Source organism: Trachinotus anak, unplaced genomic scaffold (genome assembly GCF_046630095.1).
Source record: "Trachinotus anak isolate AG129_WGS33_773 ecotype Australia unplaced genomic scaffold, CSIRO_AGI_Tana_v1 ptg000024l, whole genome shotgun sequence".
Classification (NCBI taxonomy): Eukaryota; Metazoa; Chordata; class Actinopteri; order Carangiformes; family Carangidae; genus Trachinotus; species Trachinotus anak.
The window spans coordinates 134,565-159,233 of NW_027273875.1; the positions used below are offsets into that span (position 1 = coordinate 134,565).

The following is a 24,669-nucleotide window of genomic DNA, read 5'->3' on the forward strand; positions in this document are numbered from 1 at the left end:
TTTGTGAGAAAGAACGAAAGCATCATACGTTTGTATACTGTAAAAAACAGAACTTTTGATCTGTGTCATAGATAGATTGGATAGAGTTTGGTGGTCAAAGGTCAAGGTCATGGTGACCTTATGTTTTTGGGGAATCTGGCACAAACTTAAACATGGACTCAAGGATGAGGTGATTAGAAGGTCAAAGGTCACCATGACCTCACAAAACACGATTTATCCCACAACTCAAGAATTCGTACTACTTATGACACAATTTAACACAAATGTCAAACAGAATAAAACAATGAGGTGATGACATTTTATATCCAAAATAAAATGTCAAAGGTCAACTTCACTGTGACAACATAATGTTCTGCAAAACACCTATGGTTATTATTCAATACTGTAACTCAGGAAGAGAAGAGGAAGTTGTGACCATGTTTCCTGAAACTTGACTGGTTGGTGAAGGCATACAACCCTGAGGCAGTAGTTCTAGTTCTGGAGTAATTCAGCAAAAACACAGTGAAAAAGAAAGAAGAAATAAACATAAGACTGCTTTTAAATTTGAACAGCGATTAAAACAGTGACAAAAATATATCAAGAATGAAAGGACTTATGTCTGATGTAGGAAACTACTCTAATGCTGCCTTTACAGGTCTCTCCAAGAAGTCAGTCAGATAGCTGCTGCTTCAGAGTCCTCACTAAGACCAGGAAAGTGGATCACATCACTCCAGTTCTCTGATCCTTTCACTGGCTTCCTGTGCAGAGATGTGCTCTTACTCTCAGCCTAACTTTTCTGTTTACCTCTTCCTTTTATTACATTAAATTTAGGATTATTTATTCATATCTTGCACTGAACTGTAGCTGTGTTCTTATTTTTATTCTCCTGTTTAAGCCCTTATCGTGTTTTACCTTATGTTTATCTCCCCTTCATTTTACTCTTTCAAATCATATTTATATGTCTCTGTTTACATGGTCTTTGCCTTTTATGTCTCATGTACTTTGAATGGTGAAAGGTGATATACAAATAAACTTGCATTGCCTTGCTTCTATGCAATAAACAGCCTGTACTGTTTACAATTACAGGGCTTGTGGCAGTAATGTCAGTTTGTTTTATAGTCAGCTTTCCAGTGATAAACAGAGACCATGTGAATATCTACATAATATTACAAGAATACACTTTTTAAAGAGAGTTGAAAATTACCATGACATGATTCAAAGGTTCAGATATTTTCTAAATAAAAATCAAATGATTGATGTGTTTCAAGGGTTATGTCAAAAAAGCTTTGAAAAGGAACACAGTTCACTTAAGTATTGCTCTACAGTATCTCTCTCTCTCTCTCTCTCTCTCTCTCTCTCTCTCTCTCTCTCTCTCTGTGTCTGAGCCACTTAACACACTGGCTCGGATCAGACCAGCTCCATTCACTCCACTGGGTTTAAAGCCATTAGCTTAATTAGAGACCAGACATTCACTTCACTGTCAGATATTTTGATCCGTTGGCTGCCTGTCAGATCTCTAGCTTACAGTACATATAGACTGTGTCATGGTGTATCTGTATACTGCAGTTTATACCACAGGTTATGTCATAGTGATAGATATGTGCTGCCTTGTGTGGAGATGAGGGGCTAAAGCATGGCACTGACAGCATCAGTGATTAAATTCATTTTGGGGATTTGCATGATATTTTTTTTTTTTACAGTGGTAGCATTATAAGAACATTATAAATACTATAAAACACAACCAATGAGGGGTAAGACAAAGCTCCTGTCTCCCCGGTAGGTGAAGCAAATCATCGTTGAGCCCCTTTTAAAGCATCCAACCAACCAGCTCAGCAGAAGCCTCCTCACCCTCAGCACAGCTGGACCAGAAGCAATCATTTGGCTGAAAGACCTTGCATTTGCTAAATAAAAGTCATACATCAAGCTGTCAGAATATATAGTTAAGTGTGTGTATCTATGAGTGTCCCTGCCTGGACATGCATCTTTCAAACAACACTGTCTCCAGAGATACACAAACCTGTTTGTTGTGTGTAAACATGGTACACACATACATAGCCATCCATCCGTGTGTGTGTGTGTGTGTTTTTTTTTTGTTTGTTTTTTTCATATGTACAGACAACCATAACATAATGCATAAATTAACAGATTAGATGGTCACTAGTCTAATCCCCAAAATCAGATTACAGCATTAACCCTTAAGAGGTCAGACAGGACAACAGATTGCACTCTCAACAACCCAATCCCTTCAACCACACACACACACACACACACACACACACACACACACACACACACTGTGTTTTCTGTTGGCCAACCTCGCTCCAGAAGACGAAACCTCTAGATTAGTGGATTAATACTGGGGTTTGTGTCAAGACTGCAGGTTGACAGCTGGACTTATAATAAGTATAGCAGCAACGTGTGGAACATCATATTGGTTACCACACCATACTGGTTTTTGTAACATGAATTTGAAACGTGACTTTTGAACACCTCATTACCACAGACTGAAAAGATTTATTTTGTCTGCCGCACAGTGACAACAGTATACTTCGTTTGTTTAGTCTCCCTTGTATTTCTAAAAGAATGAAGTGAACCCACTCAGTTTTTTTCTCTCCATCTGTTCAGTGTGCGGCTGTGACTTGGTTCACTCGGGTTTCTTCCACCACTCTGGAGAGTACATCTGTACCAAGGACTATCAGCGGCTCTATGGGACCCAGTGTGACAGCTGTGACCAGTACATCACTGGAGAGGTGGTGTCTGCCCTGGGGAGGACGTACCACCCACACTGCTTCGTCTGCAGCATCTGCAGGTAAAGGAAGAACGTTTGAACATTTTCAGACGCAGGCTGTTGTAGAGCGGACAGGTAGACAGGTAAAGCTGGCAGCTCATCACACGCATACGCAAGTGTAAGTGAACCAGCTGCACCTCATTTCATCTTGCAAATCAAATTTTATAGAAAGATTGAATCATAGTGTAGGCTCTTAAAAATTATATGGGCCAAGGTAGTAGCAGTAGTGGAATTAAGATATTTCTCTCAGCGTACAAACAACATTTCTCTTCTAACACCATCATTTACAGCTCTGCAGTGTGTCATGTCCTCAGGGATCCTCCTGGCACCGTTTCATCTCTAACTTGTGATGACAAAAACAACAGCAACAAATGAGATTCTCACAGGGCACCACATCCTGTGGATTAATGACTTTGCCAGTCTGTTCACCTACCACAGGTGGCTCTTTACAACTGGAAAACAGTGATGTATGAGAACTGCTGGCCAGAAAATTCCAGTGCCTGTGTTTTCCTCCGCTGAACTTTGCACACCAGAGCAGACCATCTGCACTGCAGGTGGTGATCCATTGAAATATTCACAATCACTTGTTATAGCGGCTTAAAAGTAACAAACAAAGTTTGCTGAAACCGTGCTTTTACTAGGTTTATCACAAAGTGCTTTACTGAAAATAAAGAAAATGAAGGATGGGAAAAATGAGAAACAAATCAAGTCACTAAAGTCAGATATTTGTTTATTATGATCACCCAGGTTTTGAATATAACAGCAAACACAGTGCTTTATTCTAAAATGAATTGGTGTTGTTATCTTATCAGTAAAAAAGGAAGTCTATTTATTTAGTCTAGCAAGTCTGGGGAGCTTGTGAGAGATACATTTAAAAAAGGAGTGATGGAAATTGAAGCAGCTATCAGCAGAAGCAGCAGAGTGTTGGTGCCCTTTGGTGCCAACTTCCCATTAATGCAACTTGCATCTTTCAAACTCCCCAACCCCAGACCACCAGTGCTACCTGCGTATTAGAGTGGAGCAGGAAGCTGAAGAGAAGAGATTTTAAAATAGTTTTAAAATGAAAGCCTTCATATGGAAGATGTGTTTCTTGTGTTGGCTGTTGGCTGCTCTCACTTTAATCATGATATAGCATATAAATTGGCTTCATTTCAGTTCACTTAAAGCTGACTGGTATACATGTGAGTGGTAACCAGTACAGTCCATGTGAAAGGCTAACACTCTGTCAGTGCATAAGACGTAGAGATGGATCATTAGGCTTTAGTTTGCTTATGCTGGACAGAGTTCCTGTGTGTGTGTGTGTGTGTGTGTGTGTGTGTGTGTGTGTGTGTGTGTGTGTGTGTGTGTACCCACTCTACTAATGAGAACACATTACACTGAGATTGCGAATGAAGCTTATTCATCTTGAAAATGGCTGAGTCAGCACACTGCAATAAAATTGTATCTTGCAAATGACTTTTTTTTTTTTTTTTTTTTGTCAAAATATTGACTCAGTTCCCACAACCTTACTGAGTGTGTGCAGACTCCAAAACTCCACCCAGAAGAAATACATACAGCCGGGCAGTGCACTGATACGACTGTCTGTCACCTGGCAGTGTAACTGTAGTGTGAGATTTTTTTTTTTTTCAACCCTGTCTGCTGGGACTTTGTTTGGTCAGTTATGTTTTGAGGGAAACATAACTGCCTGCTGCCTCAATTATGTTCAGTTCAGTGGGAAGCTTTTTTTCCAGGGAACAAAGTGCTCCGTCACTGTGTGCTGCATGGAAGTGGTAGGGAGGTGGCTGGCGGTGTGGAAGACGTATAAAGCGCAGGACTTTGACATCACGACTTTGACAATACGATATATGGCAGACAACTTAAATGACCAAAAGGAGAAGAAAATAAAATGACGCAAAAAGTAGAATTTCTGCACTGCCCCATATCTGCATGACTTTACTGAAATGGTCTGTGTGTGTGTGTGTGTGTGTGTGTGTGTTCACAGGAGTCCGTTCCCAATTGGAGACAGGGTGACCTTCTGCGGGAAGAAGTGTGTGTGTCAGCAGTGCTCACACTCTCTGAACAGCGACAAGCCCGTCAAGGTCCATGGACCAAGCTGTAAGAAAGCACACACACACACATACACACATACTTGTACTTCTATCTTTGTGAGGACACTCATTGACATAATGCATTCCCTAGCCCCTTACCCTAACCTTAACCATCACAACTGAGTGCCTAACCCTAACCCTGACCCTAACCTTAACCTTAACCTAAACCTAAACCTAATTCTAACCATAACTCTAAAACCAAGTCTTAACCCTCAAAATGTGATTTGAAGGTGTCTCAAAAAGTGAGGACCGGCCGAAATGTCCTCACTTTCCCAAAATGTCCTCACTCTGTTAGTAAAATACTTTTTTTGGTCCTTACTATGTAGCAAGTACAAGTACACGAATACACACACACACGCACACTCCTTAGTGTATGCCATACAAATATATGTACACACATTTTTTTTTAATGCTGCTTCTCCTAAAACTGACTTTTGTTTTTTACAAAGAGCTATTCTATTCTATTCTATTCTATTCTACTTATACTGTATGAATTTTCAGATTTTCTGTTACTGTTACTAATGGTTCATGTGTTATGAGTCGTCTGTGATGAGATGTATCGTTATTCACAAATATTCCCTGAAATCAGTTGTGCTATTTGTAATAACTTCTTTTTCTTTCTTCTTTTTTTAACTTTAGCTTCTTTTTCAAATTTTGGGGCAATGCAGTACATTCTGAAACAGAAACTACTTATTGGTACTACATATTATCAACACCCTTGGAGTACTGGGTTGTAGGAATGTCAGAATCATGTATAGAAAAGAGAAATATTTGTTAAACGTCAGTAATATTTTGCAGTATTTCATTTACTAAGCATAAACAGCTCTGTAGTTTAATTGCAGAATGTTTGATTAGTCAGCTCTGCCTTCTGATTGGTTAACAAATTGTCTGTGGATATTAGTTAATTTAGTTGGATCTATGGAGCCCAGAGAGCACTACGCTTTCATCATGTCTGTCATGCTTGTAATAAGTAAAACTTGTTTGTTTATTGCTATTTTACCATGCTTCATGTTTTTCGGTACATAGTACACATCAGCACTTGGACTCTATAGCTGAAGTCAGTATTTTCAGGATTCAGATGCAGCCACATGAACAGGAGCAGTATGAGTGACAAAATAATCTCATCTCAGTCATCTTACTACCTTTTTTGAGTCTTCCACTGCATCTGTTGGTTTTCATCAGCAAATGGAACTAGTCATTTTCCTTTTTTAACAAATACAAGAAACAGCTTCAAGAAATAGCCCTCTAGATTTTAGCATTGAAAGATAGTCTGGAGTCCGTCAATGTTTTTCTCACTGTCAGTGAATCCAAAACCAGCCATGCTTTAGTCATCCCTCAAATTCTCTTCCCTTTTTTTTTTTTATCCTGGCCCTAAGCACATTTGCTCTTACCAAAGATGTGATTCTTTAAAAATAAGTCACAAACAGCTGGTCGCTGTGGTTTTCATCAAACTTTACCAAGACAGGAATAAATAGCGCATTTTTGGGGACTATTTTCGGCCGTGGATTAAACAATTGGTGGTCTAGAGCGTATTTAGAGCAGCAGGACAGTGTGTTTGCCAGTGAGTCAGAATAAACTGAGGTGCCCATCGTCATGGTAATGAAGCAACATGTCACTCAGTAAAACAGTCTGGCTCACTGTTGAGTTTTTAATCATGTTTGACACCAGTGGAGCTCAGGTGAAGAAGACACAGTATATCAGGCTTTGGCTACACAGGCAAAACTTGTTAATAGGGTAAAATCATTCCTTGATTTTTGGTTTTGCTCACAGTAAGAAAAATGTGAAATATCACCAAAGCTACAGTAATCCTAGTGTTATAGCATAAAGCTACTACGTTACAGCTAAAAATAACTCATAATCTCCGGCCAGGTAGAATCAAGAAATGTCTGTGACTGTGGTTCTGATGCAGTCGACTGATATTGAATTGAAATAACTCACAGTCCTTTATGATTCATCCAGTATGTAAGCTGGTGTTGTTCACCTGCTGGTGAAAAACACCAAAAGAGTTGTACCATCCACCTGCTGAACGCTGGAAAACACAGCCACCTTCCCTGCAGCTACACACCCACACACACACATAAGCACACACACGTACACACACACACACACAGAAGGTGGCCTGCTGCTCCAGGTAGTCTTGTGGCCTGGTTTCTGGTAGCTCCATCTGGCGACGACAGTGTGACTTTGACAACATGAGAGAGAGGGATGATGAAGTGAGGAGACGGAGAAGAGGAGTGATGAGATTTTGGCAGAGCAGAGAGGCAAGGACAGAGAGGAAGGATGATGAATGAAAAAGGTGTTGAAGCTGCTCTTATCTTAATTGTGTGTTTTCTCATCGCTGCATTTCCTCTCCTCTCCTCTCCTCTCCTCTCCTCTCCTCTCCTCTCCTCCAGACTGTGCAGGCTGTGGCGAGGAGATCAAACAGGGTCAGTCTCTGCTGGCTCTAGAGAGACAGTGGCACGTCAGTTGTTTTAAATGCCGAACATGCGGCTGCGCGCTCACTGGAGAGTACATCAGCAAGTAGGTGGCTTGATCCTGTCTGTACCGTTTCTTGGTATTTTTGTGCGAACATCAAAGATTTCCTGGAGATATCCACGCCCTCAGTTTTGAAAAGCCAATATTGCTTGTGTGTAGACTGCTACATCTGAAGCTACACAATGATGATAATAAACCTGCTCGAAATAGGTGTTAGATTATTCAATCAGTCTCCTAATCAAATGAAGGATATCATCAGTATTTATTTGAGCGGAAGTCTCAATGAAATGTCCTGTGAATACTTCAGGAATCTGTTGTCTTTGCCTCAGTTGGTTCATAGACACAGACATTAGAAAACAACGTGGCGCCGGATAAATGATAGTGGAGCAGTTGCAGGAAGCCGGGAGGTAAATTTAAACTGACAACTTTTCTGTGTCTCTGGCAGGGATGGGATACCTTACTGTGAGACTGACTACCACACCCAGTTTGGGATCAGGTGTGAGAGCTGTAACAGGTACATCAGCGGCAGAGTCCTTGAAGTGAGTGCATTTTGTCCATATTTATATACATACAGTACATGTGTGGTGTGTGTGTCTGTGCTTAAGACAGATGGGAACGAGAGGGAGGAAATTGTGGGTTTTTTTGTTCATGTGTGGAAGAATGTGTGTGTCTATAAAAAGCTGCAAAAAATCCCAGCTGTCCCTCTTAAAATGACTGAAGTGTTGACTGGTGGTGAAGCGGCTTTGGAAAACCAACAAAGCAACACTCTCTCATCTCCTCTACCCTATTCATTCCTTTCTCATCACGCCTCTCCCCATTCTTCACTCCTCATTGTTTTCCTTTATTTCTTATCGGCACTCTGTTCTCGTTTCCTCATTTGTGTCATCTGCTCTCTCTGCCTTGTTTATTTCTTCTTGCATCTCTCCTTTCCTTTCCTTTTCTTTCCTTTCCTTTCCTTTCCTCTCCTCTCTTTTCCTCTCCTTTCCTTTCCTTTCCTTTCCTGTCTACCCTATCTCTCCTCCAGGCTGGAGGGAAGCACTACCACCCCACCTGTGCCAGGTGTGCCCGCTGTCACATGATGTTCCTGGAAGGAGAGGAAATGTACCTCACAGGTGAGGGGAAAGAGTGTATATACACACTATATTTAAAAGCAACAGAATAGATTTTTAGTTTTGTGAATAGCGTCTGTGGATACACACACAAAGGTGCTTCTGCAGTTGTACAGGCATAAAAATAGACATGTAGCCTCTATTGAATTAGCTGTTCCCTCCAAGTATCCAGATGGCCTGAGTGTTTCCTCTGCATCTGTGGAAGTGTGTGTATGTGTGTTTGTGTGTGTGTTCGTGTGTGTGAGCGGGAGAGAAGGCGAGTCAGAGAGAAGTAGGATACAGCCACCTGATAAATGGCTGCTTTTAACAAAGTACCACTATATAGGTTATTGATCTCACATGTAACACACATTACTACTCTCAGTGGCAGAGACACACACACACACACACACACACACACACACACACACAGACACAGACCTTCCCCTGTCTGATGTTTTCTTGATACACACAAAGGTTGGAGTCAATTACCTCTCAACCTTCGCCCCTGCTGCTGTGTCCATTATTCTGCGCTGCCACTGACAGAATTAATCTGAATGAAAGCGGCCGACTGCCAGAGGTTTAAATTGTTTTCAGTTTTAATTAAAGTTAATAAGCTTAATCATGGATTCAAATACAGGCTGATGTGGGGACACTAGTAAACCTGCTTAACTGTGTGCGACTTGCATTTTGATGCATTTTGCTTATTATCTTTTGAATTACTCACCCAATTGTCCTGCAAATTAGGTTCATAATCATTTGTTTTGCATTAGCAGTTATGTTCAAGAGGAAAATCAAACACAACATTTCTATAGAAGTGCATGTAATATGCAAAAAAATCATGATTAAATGTATTTATTGAGTTTGAGTGTGATAAAGTAGCATGACGGCCAGATAGAAACAAAAACAACGTGCTGAGATCAGGCAGGTGGATGGTGCACAGACATTTGCCTTTAATCTTTGAGTCCTATTTTTACATCCTGTCTCATGTCAGTGTTAATCAGCAGTGAAATTAAATTATTTAACCATGACCATTGACTTTCCTTGACCTTAACCCCAACCACAGTTTACATTAAACACTGTGCATTTTGTGTATAATGTAGGAAGAACCAGTTAAAACTGTTGGCTGTAAATATTTTTGCACTTCCTCGACAACATGGAGCACAGATAACATTTGTGGAGCACAGATAACTCTGCCCGACCGGGCTGGATCCAGATTAAACGTGGAGCTGCTGTACCGTCACATGTGGCTGACACACACAGCGTCCCAGAGTCGCCACACAGGTTGACACCTCCTGTTTCCCCTCATTGACATTCTGCTGCTGCGCCCACAGCCGCCACTAAAGCGAAGCATTTGCATATTGAACTTGAAGCGTGTGTGTGTGTGTGTGTGTGTGTGTGTGTGTGTGTGTACTTGCATGTGTGTTCTAATACATGTGAGCGTCATCCTCTGTGTATCTGCTATTCGCACATTTGTGTGTCTGCATGTGAAAGCAGGTGTGTGCGTGTAGGTGACTATGTGTGTGTGTTTGTGTGTGCATGTGTGTGTGCTGAGCTCCAGTGAGCTGCCCCAAGGTTACATTCCCTCCTTTTGATGACTTCAGACATGTAGGAGGGCTGAGCAATCACCCTCGTGAGACACACTCAATTACGGCACACGCACTCACACACACACGCACGCACACACCCTTGCAATCAATCTCATGAAGCATGTCTGGAATAAGAAGTGGCGTGCATGTGTGTGTATGTGTGTACGTGCTGGAGATGGGAGTTATGAACTGAATAAAAGGATGGATGTAAATAGTGTGATTATCGTCTCATCAAGCGTTCAACAGTCTGAAAACTTTAGTGTGGAGGTTCTCCACCTCCACTGTGTCCTCAGTGATTCTGACACCAGTTGGGCTGCAGGTTCGTTCAGGTGGTGCAAATGTGAAATGTCATATCCTATTCCTCCAGGACTTGGGCTTAACAATATGCAAAATAAATAAATAAATAAATAAAAAATCATATTGTGATTATATTGCGATTTCAGTTGGAGTGGTCATTTTACTTTTCATTTGCACTGAAAACCAAAAAATAAAAATGATGATTATGTGATTTTTGCTGGGGCTAAACAAACATGTGCCTTTATGTCTGGAGAATTTGATTTGTAGGCTGGGGAATCTCTGTAGCCCGACAATACTTCATTTATGGGATGCTGTGAAACATTTTACCACCATCAAAAAAAAACTGCTGCTCCAGCGATTTGGATAGTGCACTTTTGGGAAATATTTGGATTAATTGTTCAGCTCTAGCTGCAGCTAAACATTACTGCCATTCATGATAAATCTACTGTATCATTTCTAAATCACCCCCTACAAGTTACCAGGGTCCAAACTTAAAAAAAAAAACAACTTTAAAAGCAATAAGATTTTTCCAATTTTAGCAGCCGTAACCAGTAAATAAGCAAATATATCTTGATCAACTACTGGTTTCAGGTATATACAGATTCACGTGCCACCAAACCTGTCAGCTCTGCCGTCGAAAATATATTTCGAGCTCCCAAAAAATTAATAAAAAAGCTATTTCAATTCTTAAAGGTGAAGAGCATTGATTTGGCTCTTATGGGGGGGCAGAATAAAATACACATTTATTAACTGACGATAGCTTCACTCCATTCATGCACTCTTCAATGACTCACTCCCCTTTACCGTCTCTGAACAAATACTCAGTTTAAAAACCCAAGTACAGCAGACAAGCAGCACATATCTGAATGGTAACATCAGTCTGATGTTTCTGCTGTTTCTCGTGGCAGCATGATTCAGCAAAAAGCAGAAACGCCTGAGGCCATTTAAATATCTGCTGCTTTATAGCATATAGCATTAGAATTTCAAATAGCACGAGCACAGATGTCAGTACTGTTTCCCTAGATTTACACTGGCTGCCTTCATTCCCTCGTTTGAATATCACCGGTCGAGATAAGAAGGCCAGTTTGCTCAACTGATTAACCCCGTTTTGCATAAGGTTAAAACAAGGAGGAAAATAAAAGTCTGCCCTAACAAAGCCGAGGCTTCGTTCCTAAATGAAACGTTTTTCCGTCTGCATGCATGAAAAAAGGCTGAGAAGGACTCAGGAGCAACATTTAAAGGATTATTTTGTGTCAAATTTCAGTCAGCTCATTTTCTCAGAGCTGATTTCAGCTCCGTATTTTGGAATCGAGCTCCTTCCCTCCGCACCATTTAGATTCTCCTCATCCAGGAGATAACAGATCCCAAGTCCAAGGCTGTTGTGCAGCAAAGTTGAGGAGCGTGGGCAGGACGGGGGTGCACTGAATCACCACGCATGGTTTCTGTCTACAGTATTGATTTTGTGTGCGGGCGTGCGTGTGAGTATGTGTGGTTGTTGCGTGTGTGTATCCCACTTCTTTTTGCTTCAGTGTGTGTGTGTGTGTGTGTGTGCAAGCAGGTCAGATTTATGGTGTTGATAGTGGTTGTATATTAGAGTCATGATCAGCTAACTGAGCCCATTCGGCTAGTCTGTGTTGCCCTGAGGCCCGAGAAAATGATACAGAGTCAGCGAGTGTGTGTGTGTGTGTGTGTGTGTGTGTGTGTGTTCAGAGCGGATATATTAGCATCATTATCACTATCAGATCCACACGCATATAGCATCCTGACATTAGTGGTTTATTGTTATGAATAAGATCTACTGTAATAGCCTTCATTCATCCCCTCTGTCCTCGTCTGCCCTATATTTTCCCCCTCCTTCTCCTTCTCCTCCTCTAATTCCTCCTCCTCTCCTTTTTTCATTGACGTTCCTTTGTTCTTTTCCTCTCTTCCTTCTTCACTTTCTCCTTCATTCCTCTTTCGACCTCTTGCTCTTGTTTAATTCACTTCAATTCAGTGAAAATCAGAAAACATTTTCAATGGCTGTTAGGGTGCAGTGTTGCCAAAGCAACTTGTTTATCGCTATGCTGTGAATGTGCGTTGCTAAATCACCAAAGAAATGATGCAGTAAGCAAAGGAAATTGAATGTGTAATATTGTTCTTTTACTGCATGAACATTTGCTCTGTCTTTCCTGTCTCTTTATTGTTCTCTCTCTCTCTCTCTCTCTCTCTTACACGATGACTGAGGGTTTAGGCTTGATTTTTCATCTGAGTCATTTATGTCAGTCAGCATCAAGAAGAGCAGCTCTCACTTGCTCTCCTGACACTAGATCAAAAGTTAGAGGATCATCAAAGTCGGGAGCATTCATTCTCTTGTGGTCGTGAATGTCTGAGGAAAACTTCGCAGCAATCCATCCTGTAGCTGTTGGGATTTTTCAGTCTGGAGTGAAGTGCTGGACGGGCTGAGAGCCACACTGCTGCATGGCTAAGTATTCTCTCTGTCTCAGACCTCCTCTTTGTTTATCTGTGTGGGGAGACCAGAAGACTTACATCCGGCTTACATACTTTCCTGAGACCAGACACATCGCCTCCACAGGGCTTACGCCCTGCCTCCTGTGTGTGTGTGTGTGTGAGTGAGTGTGTGTGTGTGTGTGTGTGTGTGTGTGTGTGTGTGTGTGTTTTGTTGATTGATGTTGATGCACTTGAGAAAGGCTGATCTACTCTTCATAGGATCCAATAAAACTATATGCCTGCTGCCCACACACAATAAACAAAATCAACTGAGCTAAAAGTGTGTGTGTGTGTGTGTGTGTGTGTGTGTGTGTGTGTGTGTGTGTGTGTGTGTGTGTGTGTGTGTGTGTGTGTGAGCAGGTTCAGAGGTTTGGCACCCCATGTGTAAAGAAGCAGCTCGGCTGGAGAGAAAACTGAGGGTGAGCGATACTAAAATACCTGCAACCCCTGCTCCCTCTCTCTGTTTCTGTTTCTGTCCTCTGTGTTCCTCCTCATCTCTCTGGGCCTGATAGTTCTCATTCTTGGTTTACAAGCAACATTACGTCGTTCTTTGCATTATAAGAAACTAACTAAAACAAAGCTGCCTTCCATATAAACATAGGATTGTTTTTTATTGCCTTACCCTTGATGAATAAAATACTTTTCAATATGAGCTGTAGTGCTTTTGATAAGATTTTACATATTTTACGATACCATATGCAGTTTACACAGGACCAAAGGTGGAAGAGTTTAGTCTTGTAGCTTTATTTGGCAGATTCTTTACAAAACATCTCTTTTCAAAAAAACATTTTATCTAAAACATGTATAAGGGCTGTAGTTTGGCAGCTGCCTGTCTCCTTACAGGAGTTTATCTAAAGCCAGAGTCAGTTAAGAAAACAGCTAAAGACGCATCTACAAGCTGAAACTAACCAGCGGAGCAAGGGGAAGATTTGTTTATATGAAATGATAACACATAATCAGTGTGCATAATAACACTGTCACAACTATGTCAGATACACAGATACACAAAAATTTAATTCAATAAAGTTCAGGTAATAATGGCCATCAATGCAAAGTTGATGTCTGTCATGACAGCTGGGCCTTAAGAGGACATAAGACACTCTTTCATTAAAAATGTCCTGATCCTCAAGTGCAGAGTTGGAGTTTGGAAACTATGCATCAGAGAACCAGGAGATAAACTGTTGAGCATTCACCTGTTTAGTGGTAACTAATAATTATAACATTTAATTAATGAGTTAGTAATTACTAAAAACAAAAGAATAATCTGTTTCTTACAGTCTTATCCCCTTGTCATTATCATCTTTGTATTGAAAGTGACATCATTAACCCCGTGGGCTAAGCAGGCATAAGGCTTTATTGTTATTCATGTCAGTATAGTTATTGTTGGCCCGTAAAAAAAAATAAATAAATAAAATAAAATAAATAAAGCAGCAGCTGCAGAGTCTTTCTGAGTTTAACTTCGGGCCTGGCCCTTATTGCTCTTGCTGCTGTTACTTATCGCTTACTTACTGTTAGTCAACTGATATGTTTACGTGTAGATTTGAGTTGAGTATTTAAAGTAGAGTTAAAGTTAAATTAATGTTGTTTTATTGTTGAACGCTGACTCTTTTCAGTTGCATTTATTTTTCACCGGTGAAGCAGTTTTCGATTTCTGAAGTGGTTCCACAACTTGTAAAGACACGTTAGCAGAACTTGCTGAAGCGAAGCTAAACATTATTAGTTATCAGGACTCACTCAGTTTCACTGAGCTGAGAGACTGGCTCGCTCTCAGCTACAATTTGTGTAAATGTATATTGTCTAAGTCTTATAATTGTTGTTTATGCCAAATAATATACAGTATGTGATGAATCTAAGAACCAAGATAATTAAAGCAAACTGCTGTTGCTTAGAGATGAGAATTTTTCAGCTATATGTAACATTGTGGATGATGTCTTTATTATCAATATAATTTCTTCAAGATTTAACTAGCTGTTATATCTGACCTTTGACCTCAGACTTGCTCTGACTCTTACATTTGTCCCAACAGCTGAGACGTACCTCTGAGACGGCGTCCATCTCTCCTCCGGGCTCCTCTCCTCTCCTCGGTTCTCCTCACCGGCTTATCTGTGTGAGTAGCTGCCGTCACCATGGTAACGACAATGCCGCCATAGTCACGCCGTCAGCTGTCACTGTCACAGCCATCAATCAGATATAACCGACAGAGACAGAAGCTTGGATTTCCCTGAAAGCTCATTCTGTTTGCGCTATCTGTCCCGGAGCAGACTGTCTGTCTGTCTGTCTGTCTGTCTGTCTGTCTCACCACCCATCTGTCTCCCCACTTTGCTGGTAATACTGGGGTGAAGCCTCTTATGACTCAGTTGTACACACATGAACACATTTAATTTTATATTACAGCTGTTCCATCATACTCAAAGTTAAAAGGTGAAAATGAAAAGTCTTCCTACAGTGTCAGAACTAACAAATGCTTTTCTCTGTGTCATTAAACAGGCTGTCATTCTGTGCGTCTGAATGTCTTTGTGTATCTACCAACACGTCTGTCATCACATTTCTTTGTATTTTTCTGTTTGTGTTTGTGTGTTTTTGCATTCTTCTCTCGTTCCTTCTAAATCACTGTTTGTTTCCACTTTTTTATTTATGACTCAGTTTCCATTTACCATCTCTCTCTCTTTCTCTCTCTCTCTCTCTCCGTCTACCCCTCCCTCTGTCTCTCACAGTCGAAGGCTGACGGGGATGTTTTGGACTATAAGCAGCTGGCAGCTCTGCCCAGGGTCAAAGCCATATATGACATCCAGCGGCCTGACATCATCCCTTATCAGGCTGACCACGCGCACACACACCTCTCAGACGATGCTCTCGAGCGATACAGCTGTCGACAGGTACACACACACACATATGTACACGCATGCACAATCAACACAACAGCAACAGCATTAGGTGATTCTGAGATAAAAATGAAGTTGACCATAACTCTCACCTTTAATAATCAATAATTGTTATTCTCCCTCTCATCCAGTCATTGGGCTCCTTATCACCATACTCTCATGTAAGTGCTTTAACTCTCTGTCCAATGGATGACGTGGGTCACATGACATGTGTTTTAACTTGCTGATCAGTAAACACGTGCTTCTACTTTTGATGAATCATTCAATCAGTAACTGGGAGTTAACATTTTACATTATTCTGATGTTTTACGTTGTTTAACAGTAAAGTTGACTGCGATGGACCATTATACTGAGCTAAGTGGATGGTGCCAGATCCACATTAAACACAGTGTCTTCATCACTGTCATCAGAGGTGTCAGTGTTCCAGCACTAATTATATATATTAGTTTCATGCGTTCAGTCATAGCGAGCCACCAGCTCACCAACACAAAAATTGTTGAAGTGAGTTCTGCACAGTGATGATGTGATACAAATTCAAAAGTTTGGAAAAATAAAGCACAGGTGTTACATCACTGCTCTGCATCAGGAGATAACCTGAGTTGAGGTATCAGGAGAGAAAAAGCCGGATCCCCAATCTACAGCAAAGTTTCAAATCTCTGCAGGATGATTTTCATGGAAATTCATTTTTACTAATGATCGTAAAAATAAACAAGAAACTGAATAATTTTGGAAAATATCCTGACAATAATCAAGACGGTCACTGTACTTGGGCAAGAACAAGAGCCAACCTCCAAGCCTGAAAAATGAAGCAAACACGGAAGTGCCAAAAACTGCACTTCCCATGCAGACTCCCATGTTAAAATGCCAAACTTTACAGCAGAAAAAAAACACGTTTACAGCCTGGTGCAAAAAATGGTTTTGGTCTCTATAGCTCTATAGCTGAATTTTTATTTAACTCACCATTTTAATTTTATTAAGGCTTAAAGTTCTGTATAATTGAGGGTGTGTCTGCTTTGAGTGTCAGGGGGCTGAGTGTATGTTTGCCACAAGTCACCATGCACCGAAGTCTCGGCTTCACACGTTTGGCAGAGTCAGGCACTGCCATGATGGCCCACTCAGCTTCAACACTGCTATATGTTCACCACCTAACTTGTTGTATCTACTCTATTTTATTTGCTACTCCAAACAAACAGGACACAATATGCTAACTAGTGAGATTCTGGTAGATGTAGTTTTTAACCCTCAAACAGAGCCATGCTAGTTGCTGTTCTCTCATCCAAGCTAATTTCCTGCTGGCTCATTTCCTGCTTCATGTTTAGGGTACAAACATGAGTGCGATATTGATTTTATTGTCTATCTCGTGGAGAGAAAGTAAATTAGTTTACTTCCCAAAAATATCAAACTATTCTATCATAGTTAAAGGGCTGTAACACTCAAAAGAAACCTTATGGTTCTTTGAAGTAGTTTGCAGTCTCTCCTCAAAACTGGTTATAACATTCACACATTACTGACCAAATATCCTGCAAACATATGTGTGGAGGATTGCCAGCAGCATATGCACAATATAGAATATTAAATAGATGTGGAAGTGATTAAAATTGTGTTTCGGAAGGAGCCCTATGTAGTCTAATGAACTGCATTTAGTAAATTAAATTTAGCACTCTGAGACAGCCTCTCTCTCTCTCTCTCTCTCTCTCTCTCTCTCCAGGATGTTTTGGACGGCGTGGAGCTGAGAACGAGGCGTTCCTCCAGCTCTGCCTTCACCGACTCTCCTGCACACAGTCGCCACGGAGGTTCCCCACTGCATTGTTATCTCCCCGGTAATGTGCCCACTCACCCAAAGTGACACACTCAGACATACAGTACTTAGAAATGGAAAGAAAATATGAGGCCCTCAACTGGCAAGATGGACCAGTTCAGTTCTACGTGTGGGTGTAGCAGAGTGCATTCCCAGCAGCACCCCGAAAACACAGAACCCAGACATACACGCTCACACACACGTAGTTCATCGCTCTCTCTGTCATTAGTCTCTCTGTCCTTCTGTTCGCGGACATTTTGTGCCTCATGCTTTGGTTTCTCTCACTGTGATTGGCTGCGCTGACTGCAGGCAGTGAGAGTGGCAGGAGTTCACCCTATTACAGTCAGCCAGAGCCCAGGTGTGCTACACCCACCACCACCACCACCACCTTCCAAGCCCCCAAGCATTTCCATGTGCCAGGTAGGCCGCCATCCGTGACGTTGATACTAACCCGAATTTCCCCGCGTCAGACCGAAACCAACTCACCCTTCAAATATTCACTTATACTGCACCTTGTTTGTTGTCATCGTAGACACAGCTAAGACCCAGTCTAATCATTCATCATCTTCCTAATCCCAGCTATGGTAGTGATTTGACATCACGTTTAACCAACACCCTAACCCACAACCCGACCCCAGATGCTTATACCAGACACAGTGAACTCTCACTCTGATTGTGGTGACTTGACATTTTTATGAGCATTATTTCAGGGCTGAGATAATTAGTCAACTGCAAAAAAAAAAAAAAATCAACAATGATTTTGATCATTTATTCATATTCATTGTTCAGATGCGAAAATTTCTGCTGGTTGCAGTTTATTAAATGTGAGGATTTGCTGCTCATATAATATCCTTTGCTTTTGAACTGAATATTTATATATGCACCATGTATCCTGAACAATAAACACGAAAACAGAGAGATTCACTGATTGTGAAAATGATTTTGACAGATTGTAATGAGGTCTCCACAAACATAAAACTGAACAGTAGTTATCCTCCCTTCACAGTCCTGCAGCAGTGGGTCTCTGTAATTGATCTCACTGATCTGGAGCTTTTCTATAACATATGAGGCCTTTAATCTAACATCTAATACCAGTTCATTTTATTTAAAGATTCCTTCAACCTTCCACTTTATCAAGTTAATGCCTCTCTCCTGCCTGAACCTTTCACTGCGTCTTTGTTCCCTTCGCTTTACTTTTCCCTGCGAACCGCGCATTTGGTTCCCCTCCATCATCCCTTCCTCCCGCCTTCAGTCCATTTCTCACTGCATGTTTCCTCTCTGCGATTCTTCTGAGGCTGTTATTCCTTGCCAGCCCCGCGACAGCACTCCCCTCATGCTTTTCAGCACTGAGCAAAATGTGTTTGGTGGATGCTTTTATCCAGAGTGCCTTACAGTATCATGAGTGTGTACAAATTTAGCGTGCTTGGCCCGTTGGGAGTCAAACCTCCAACTTTGTATGATTGGTGGCACACTCTGTGGAATATTTGGAAGCATTTTTACTGTTTTTTGCTTTATGTGTTGTTGTTTTATTGCAGGTTATGACATAATGTTTTAATTTTCTGTAATATGTTGTTGTGGTGCTTTTCCAGCACTCAAAGCTGAATGATTTGGAGTACCACACCAAATGAGAGCTGCAAGGTGCCATGTGCTCCCATCATTTCTAGGTTTTTTCCTCTTCCCCACTTTATCTTTTCCTTTGCCTCTCCACCCTTCAACTGCTCTCCTTCCTCTCCTTTATTCCTGTGCCATCTGCTGCTCTTTCCTGTAATAAGCCTGCGAATCGGCATTCATCAGCCTCTCTGCACGTCCGTCAGGTTGTCTGGATGCACAGCACCGCCTCCATGATAGCAGTTTATTACATGTGCTGTCAGCTTTATGGTTAAGAAGACTATAAATGTACACAACTAATTTGGTGGGGCGGGATGAATAAGGAAATCCAGATTACTCCTCTCCTCTCCTCTCCAGTCTCTGTCCCTCCTTCTCCTTTTATCTTTCTGCCTCTAACGCTCTTTTTCCTTCTGTTCTCAGCCTCTGAAGAAACCAATATCTACAGGAAACCCCCCATCTATAAGAGACAAGGTTGGTCGATTCCTCAAAATGCTACGTGCTTTATATAGCTTTTTGACAGGCTGTCCACCTGTCAGCCAGTTGGATGCTGTGTACGTTGTCAAGGCATCCTTAGTATGAAACATGCTTCTGCTTGTCTGACTTAATCAATCAGTTACAGAAGGGAACTGAGCTAAAGCTGAATTGTAGTTTCTTTCCATCTAACGTCTGGTGCTTCTGATGACATTCAGGCCTTCTCTCCAACCTTGCCTGCATAGGTTTGGTTGCAGGTTCTGTTGCAGAGTTTGCGGAGTGCAACCGGATCATTTGAATAGAAGACTGGATTGTCCGACATTTAAAAAATCATCTGTTGTGTAGTCATCTATTAACCACATAAGGTCTGAACATGTCCTGAAAGGATTGGTGATGAAGTGATTAATTGGTTTTGAAATTTACCAGGAAAATTGCTGAACATGCACAGGTTTCAGCTCCTGAAGTGTATGATATCACCTTTTCTTGATATTTTGAAAATGTAATAATTCATCAATTAATTGGAAAAAATAGACAATACAAAATCGACTGATTAACCAATGGAAATAACTGATAGTTTCATCACAAAACTATGTGCAATCCACCTGGCCATTTAACTGACTATCATGGAGAGGGAGGCACTGATATAATTGATAAATCAGCCCAGATATCATCTGTAATCAACAGCTCATGTATCAGCCATAACATTACTGATCCACATTAATACGATTTCATGTCAGTGTCTTTTATAAAAGTCAGTGTTTCTGCTACTGTGTCAGTTACGTTCATTCAGTCAGAAACCCTGTTACATTTTGGAAAAAGAAGACAACTTCATTGGATAAGAGAAAAGGTTTGTTAATTATCACTAATTATGACTGACATTCATCACACATCACATCCCTCATCATCCGTTGTGTGGATAATAAAGCTGATGTGGCAAAACTAAACTAAACTAAACTAAACTACAGTTATGGAGCTTGATATTTTTGGCCACATCAGGAGTAAGATTACAGTTTGAGTTAGTGATTCAAGGGGTGATGTAAAACTGAGAGAGGCAGAGCCAAACACTCTGAGTGTGTAGGCGATCTGTCAGCGCTCTGATGGCAGGTCAGACAGAGTTACAGTTCCTCCGAAACACCTCTGGAAGATTTACGCTGGGCAACAAAGTGCTGACAAACCTCTCTCTCTGTGGTCTGGGCTGTGTTCACCAATTTAGATTTACTGCGTGAATCACTTATGGAGCAGTTTTCATATTAGAGCACCATAATCAGGTGTATATACTGTATATTTAGTGTCTCGCTGTGTGTCATAGTCAAACTAGGTTACACCTCAAATACACAAGCTTTTCAGAGCTCCTCAAGGACGTGTTTGGTTCTGTCACCAGAGGAGACAACTGAGAAGATTTTGAGAATAAAAGATGAAGCAGACGAATGTTTTCAGATGATATTTTAACAGCTCGGCTGGCATGAATTATCTGATGCTGATGCTGATTCTCTTCTGGCACATCTCCTCAGGATGTATATGAGGTTGCCTTGGCCAGAAACATGTATGTGTTGCATCTTATCTGCATGTTGCACATGAAACAATGATGAATGCTTTTCTCTCTGTTAAATGAATACTTTTTCAAAAATGACCACATAATCTCCTCTCAGAAAATCACTGCAGTTGGATTTTTGTGTCCAGCCAGTGTAAGTTCGTCATCCAAAGACTAAAAGTCGCACAGCATCATCAAAACACGACTTTTGCTCTTTCCTTTTCTTGATTTTCATGTCACTCTTTTCACACTGTCTAAAATATTTCATTCACTATTCCACAAGAGGGAATTACAAGCTCATCTGCTGCTGTGAGTTTATACACTCAACAACATAATCACCTTCCTACCACTTGCCTGTGTTATGCTGATACACCCTTGATAACTTTGTTTCCTTACTGGAAGTTTTCTCTGACCTCTTTTCTCCTCTCTGCTTCCTTTTTTTTTTGATGTGCCCCCCCCCCCCGCTGTGTAAACGCACTACTTTGTCCGTCTTATTTCTCTTTCCGTGCGCGAAACCTCTCACACTCACGTTGGTCTAACAGTAAGATGTTTTAGGGACCAACAAGCATCCAATCATCGCTGCTCCATTGTTGTTCCTTGTTCTTATTTCAACCATGTCAATCCACCTAAAAATCACTGGATAAGGTTCTGCCGCCACAAATGAAGTGTAGAAAATTAATCAAAACATACATTATACAATTTCTCTCTCTCTCTTTCCCTCTCTCTGATCGTCTCTCCTCCAGACATCTCTGCCTCTCCAGGAGCCAATAAGAGTAAAACCAACGAGAATCTCATCAACTCCACTCGCCTTTCCTCTTCCAACTGCAACAGCATTTATCACCCGAGCTCTAACTACTACCCTTATACTGGCTCTCCAAAAGGTACTGTTCCCCCTCTCTCCCTAACACACACTTCTGCACACACAGGTGCTCAGAGACCAAAACAACATACTCTACAAACACCTACAGGCATATACCACACATACTTTACCTACAGAACAGGAGCTGTCATTGTAAAAGTGAAGTTTTGAGTCTTTGACGTTCGCTTTTCACTTCTTTTGACTTGCTCTATTTTACGTCCCACCTCTGCCTTTTTCTCCCTCCGTCTCCCCCCTTCCTCTAGTCTCCAGAGTGAGGAGGTTTTCATCTGGAGGAGAGGAGGATGGATGGAATCACAATATCAACAGGGTAAAGACAGGAAGACATCCCCCTGCTTCTCCCTTTTATATTTTAAGTGTTTGTGTGTGTGTGTGTGTGTGTGTGTGTGTGTGTGTGTGTGTGTGTTAATATTTAATGCGGCAGTTAATTAAATGATTCTTTCCAACCTCACCCAGTGGACATGACACAAAGTGATGCTGCTGTGCTCCTCTCTCCTCCTTCTTCCTCTTTCATTACATATTCATCCCTCTGCCTGTTCAAATAACAATCGTCGCCTCTTCCTGTCTCCTCCTGCCTTATTCCATCACCATGTATCAACCTATGCATCCATTAATTCAATCAGCTCTTATTGCTCCATCTTTCTGTGCATTTGCCCGCATCCTTTAACCCATTCTTCTTCCTCTGTTTCTCTTTCCCTCCTCCTCCTTCCTCCTTCCCTCTCTACAGGGAATTGGCAGGATGATCCTGAAGGAGGAGATGAAGGCGCGGTCAGCTTGTCACGACAATGACCAGTGGGGGAGCAGACGCAGTTCCCGCTGTAGCAGTAAGGAGGCGCTGAACAATCTGGGATACAGCTCCCTCAATGGCTGTAAGTCTGAGTGTGTGTGTGTGTGTGTGTGTGTGTCTGTCTCACTTCTTGATTATGTCAGTGTCTTGGCCTCGTCATGGTGTCTGTGTTAGAGCTACACTGATAAACCTGCCAGTCCCATATATCAGCCGATGTTACCTTATTGCCGACATTCCCTTGTCTGTGTGTACGTCATCTGTTAAGCAACAAGAAACTGCGTTACAGAAACACCACAGAAGGTTTGAGGTGATTTAGAAACAGTGTGACTGCTACAAAAAATGTCAACCAATATATAATGAGCTCAAATATCATTATCAGTGTCGGCCTCAAAAATCATCCAAAAAAATCCTTAAAATGTGTGATGTCTTCTTGGCCAGGTCTAGGGTTAGGCCTAGGGTTAGGGGGTTAGTTATCAGATTAAATAACAGGTGGTTCAAATGTCTCAACAACTCAAGGGTGGATTGCCATCAAATTTTGTAAACGCATTCATGTTCCCTCTTCGATAATTTGTAGTAATTTTGGTGGTTGTGTGACTTTTTATTTAGTGTCACCATCAGGCCAAAATTTCAGTTTGACCAAATACCTGCAAAAGTATTGCTAACTAAAGTGGTTAGCATGGTAAACACTATACCTGCTAAACATGTTTACATGTGAGTTTTAGCATGTTGACAATAGCATTTAGCTCAAAACACCTCTGTGCCAAAGTGTAGCCTCACAGAATCATTAGTATGGCTTTAGACTCCCAGAAGTCTTGTTCCTGCTTTTCAGGCAAAGTCTTGAAACTTGCCTGAGGAAGTCAACCATCGCAGTGAAATCTTATCCCACCTAATATATTTGTTTGCTTAATTCTCTTTGTACCAAATGTACCCATGTTCTAGTGTAAAGCTCACAAATACTGAGGAAATCATAATAATTGTGAAAATTATAATTTTAGTAGCTCTTTTTGTGATAAAGAGATCACTCTCAGTTTATGGCAGTGACTTAGAAAGTAGAAATGTGTTCACAGGACTATAGAGGATTCTGCTTTAAAAAATGACTGATGATTTGATTTGTAAACTCTCAGTCAAGGTCGCATCGGGGTTGAGACTGTGCTTTAGATTTGAGGCTAAAATAAGGATCAGATTTCATTTGAGGTAATGGTGGTGATGGGTCTGTGGTGGTGAAGGTCAGAGGTTAAGAAATAAATATAGTCATCTGTATAGGAGGAGGACTGTGTGTGTGGGGGGGGGGGTCCCACTTCTATAGTTCCTCTGCCATTGAACCCATTGCTCATTGCATTCAGCATTTGTAAGGGCAAGACAAAGATGGAGAGACTCACAGATGGGAAGAGAGAGTGTGTTTAGGTGGAGGTCAAAAGAGAGGGTGTTATAACAGGAGAGACGCAGAGAGAGAGAGAGAACTAGATAAAGAGTGAATTCAAAAATAAAGAGAGAGAGGAAGTGGGAAGCTAAAGCAATTTGGAGCTGTTCAGAGAAGATGTATGACATGAAGCCAAGAGGTAAATCAGGGTCAGTGGAGAGAGAGGGAAATGAGCTATGTGGATAGGGAGGTCAGACGGAGAGAGGTGTAGATAGAGTGGCTGTTCAGTGCTGTGTAATCACTGTGGGTTTATAGTGTCTGCTGTTATTATACTGATTAGAAAAATCCTAAGCAGTGTGTGCTTATCTGTTCTTCAGAGGAGGCTAATTCCAAAATGGGAATGTCCTGGATTTTATGTAGCAGCAACACAGCCTCCTACAAAACTGACACCCTGTGACTTCACTCACTTGAATTGATTTCGGTCCATTTTTTTTTACCCATGTTAGCTCTAGGGATGGCAGTATCCGTCTCTCAGTCTGTTGGTCGGTTCACCATTTTGATCTCA

The 24,669-nt window shown here is 41.3% G+C and overlaps 1 protein-coding gene across 1 annotated transcript in view; it reads left to right on the plus strand.

Moving 5' to 3' along the window:
- LOC139607990 (actin-binding LIM protein 3-like) overlaps positions 1 to 24,669 on the plus strand; it is a 44,298-nt gene that overhangs the window by 11,814 nt on the left and 7,815 nt on the right. The window contains exons 3-17 of the mRNA XM_071461390.1: positions 2,605 to 2,788; positions 4,749 to 4,861; positions 7,248 to 7,374; positions 7,775 to 7,868; positions 8,354 to 8,441; positions 13,151 to 13,209; positions 14,817 to 14,897; positions 15,505 to 15,666; positions 15,804 to 15,833; positions 17,381 to 17,492; positions 17,780 to 17,890; positions 19,499 to 19,549; positions 21,824 to 21,961; positions 22,203 to 22,267; positions 22,685 to 22,826. Coding sequence (XP_071317491.1) covers positions 2,605 to 2,788; positions 4,749 to 4,861; positions 7,248 to 7,374; positions 7,775 to 7,868; positions 8,354 to 8,441; positions 13,151 to 13,209; positions 14,817 to 14,897; positions 15,505 to 15,666; positions 15,804 to 15,833; positions 17,381 to 17,492; positions 17,780 to 17,890; positions 19,499 to 19,549; positions 21,824 to 21,961; positions 22,203 to 22,267; positions 22,685 to 22,826 — 1,557 coding nt within the window. The remainder of the gene's footprint in view (positions 1 to 2,604; positions 2,789 to 4,748; positions 4,862 to 7,247; positions 7,375 to 7,774; positions 7,869 to 8,353; positions 8,442 to 13,150; positions 13,210 to 14,816; positions 14,898 to 15,504; positions 15,667 to 15,803; positions 15,834 to 17,380; positions 17,493 to 17,779; positions 17,891 to 19,498; positions 19,550 to 21,823; positions 21,962 to 22,202; positions 22,268 to 22,684; positions 22,827 to 24,669) is intronic.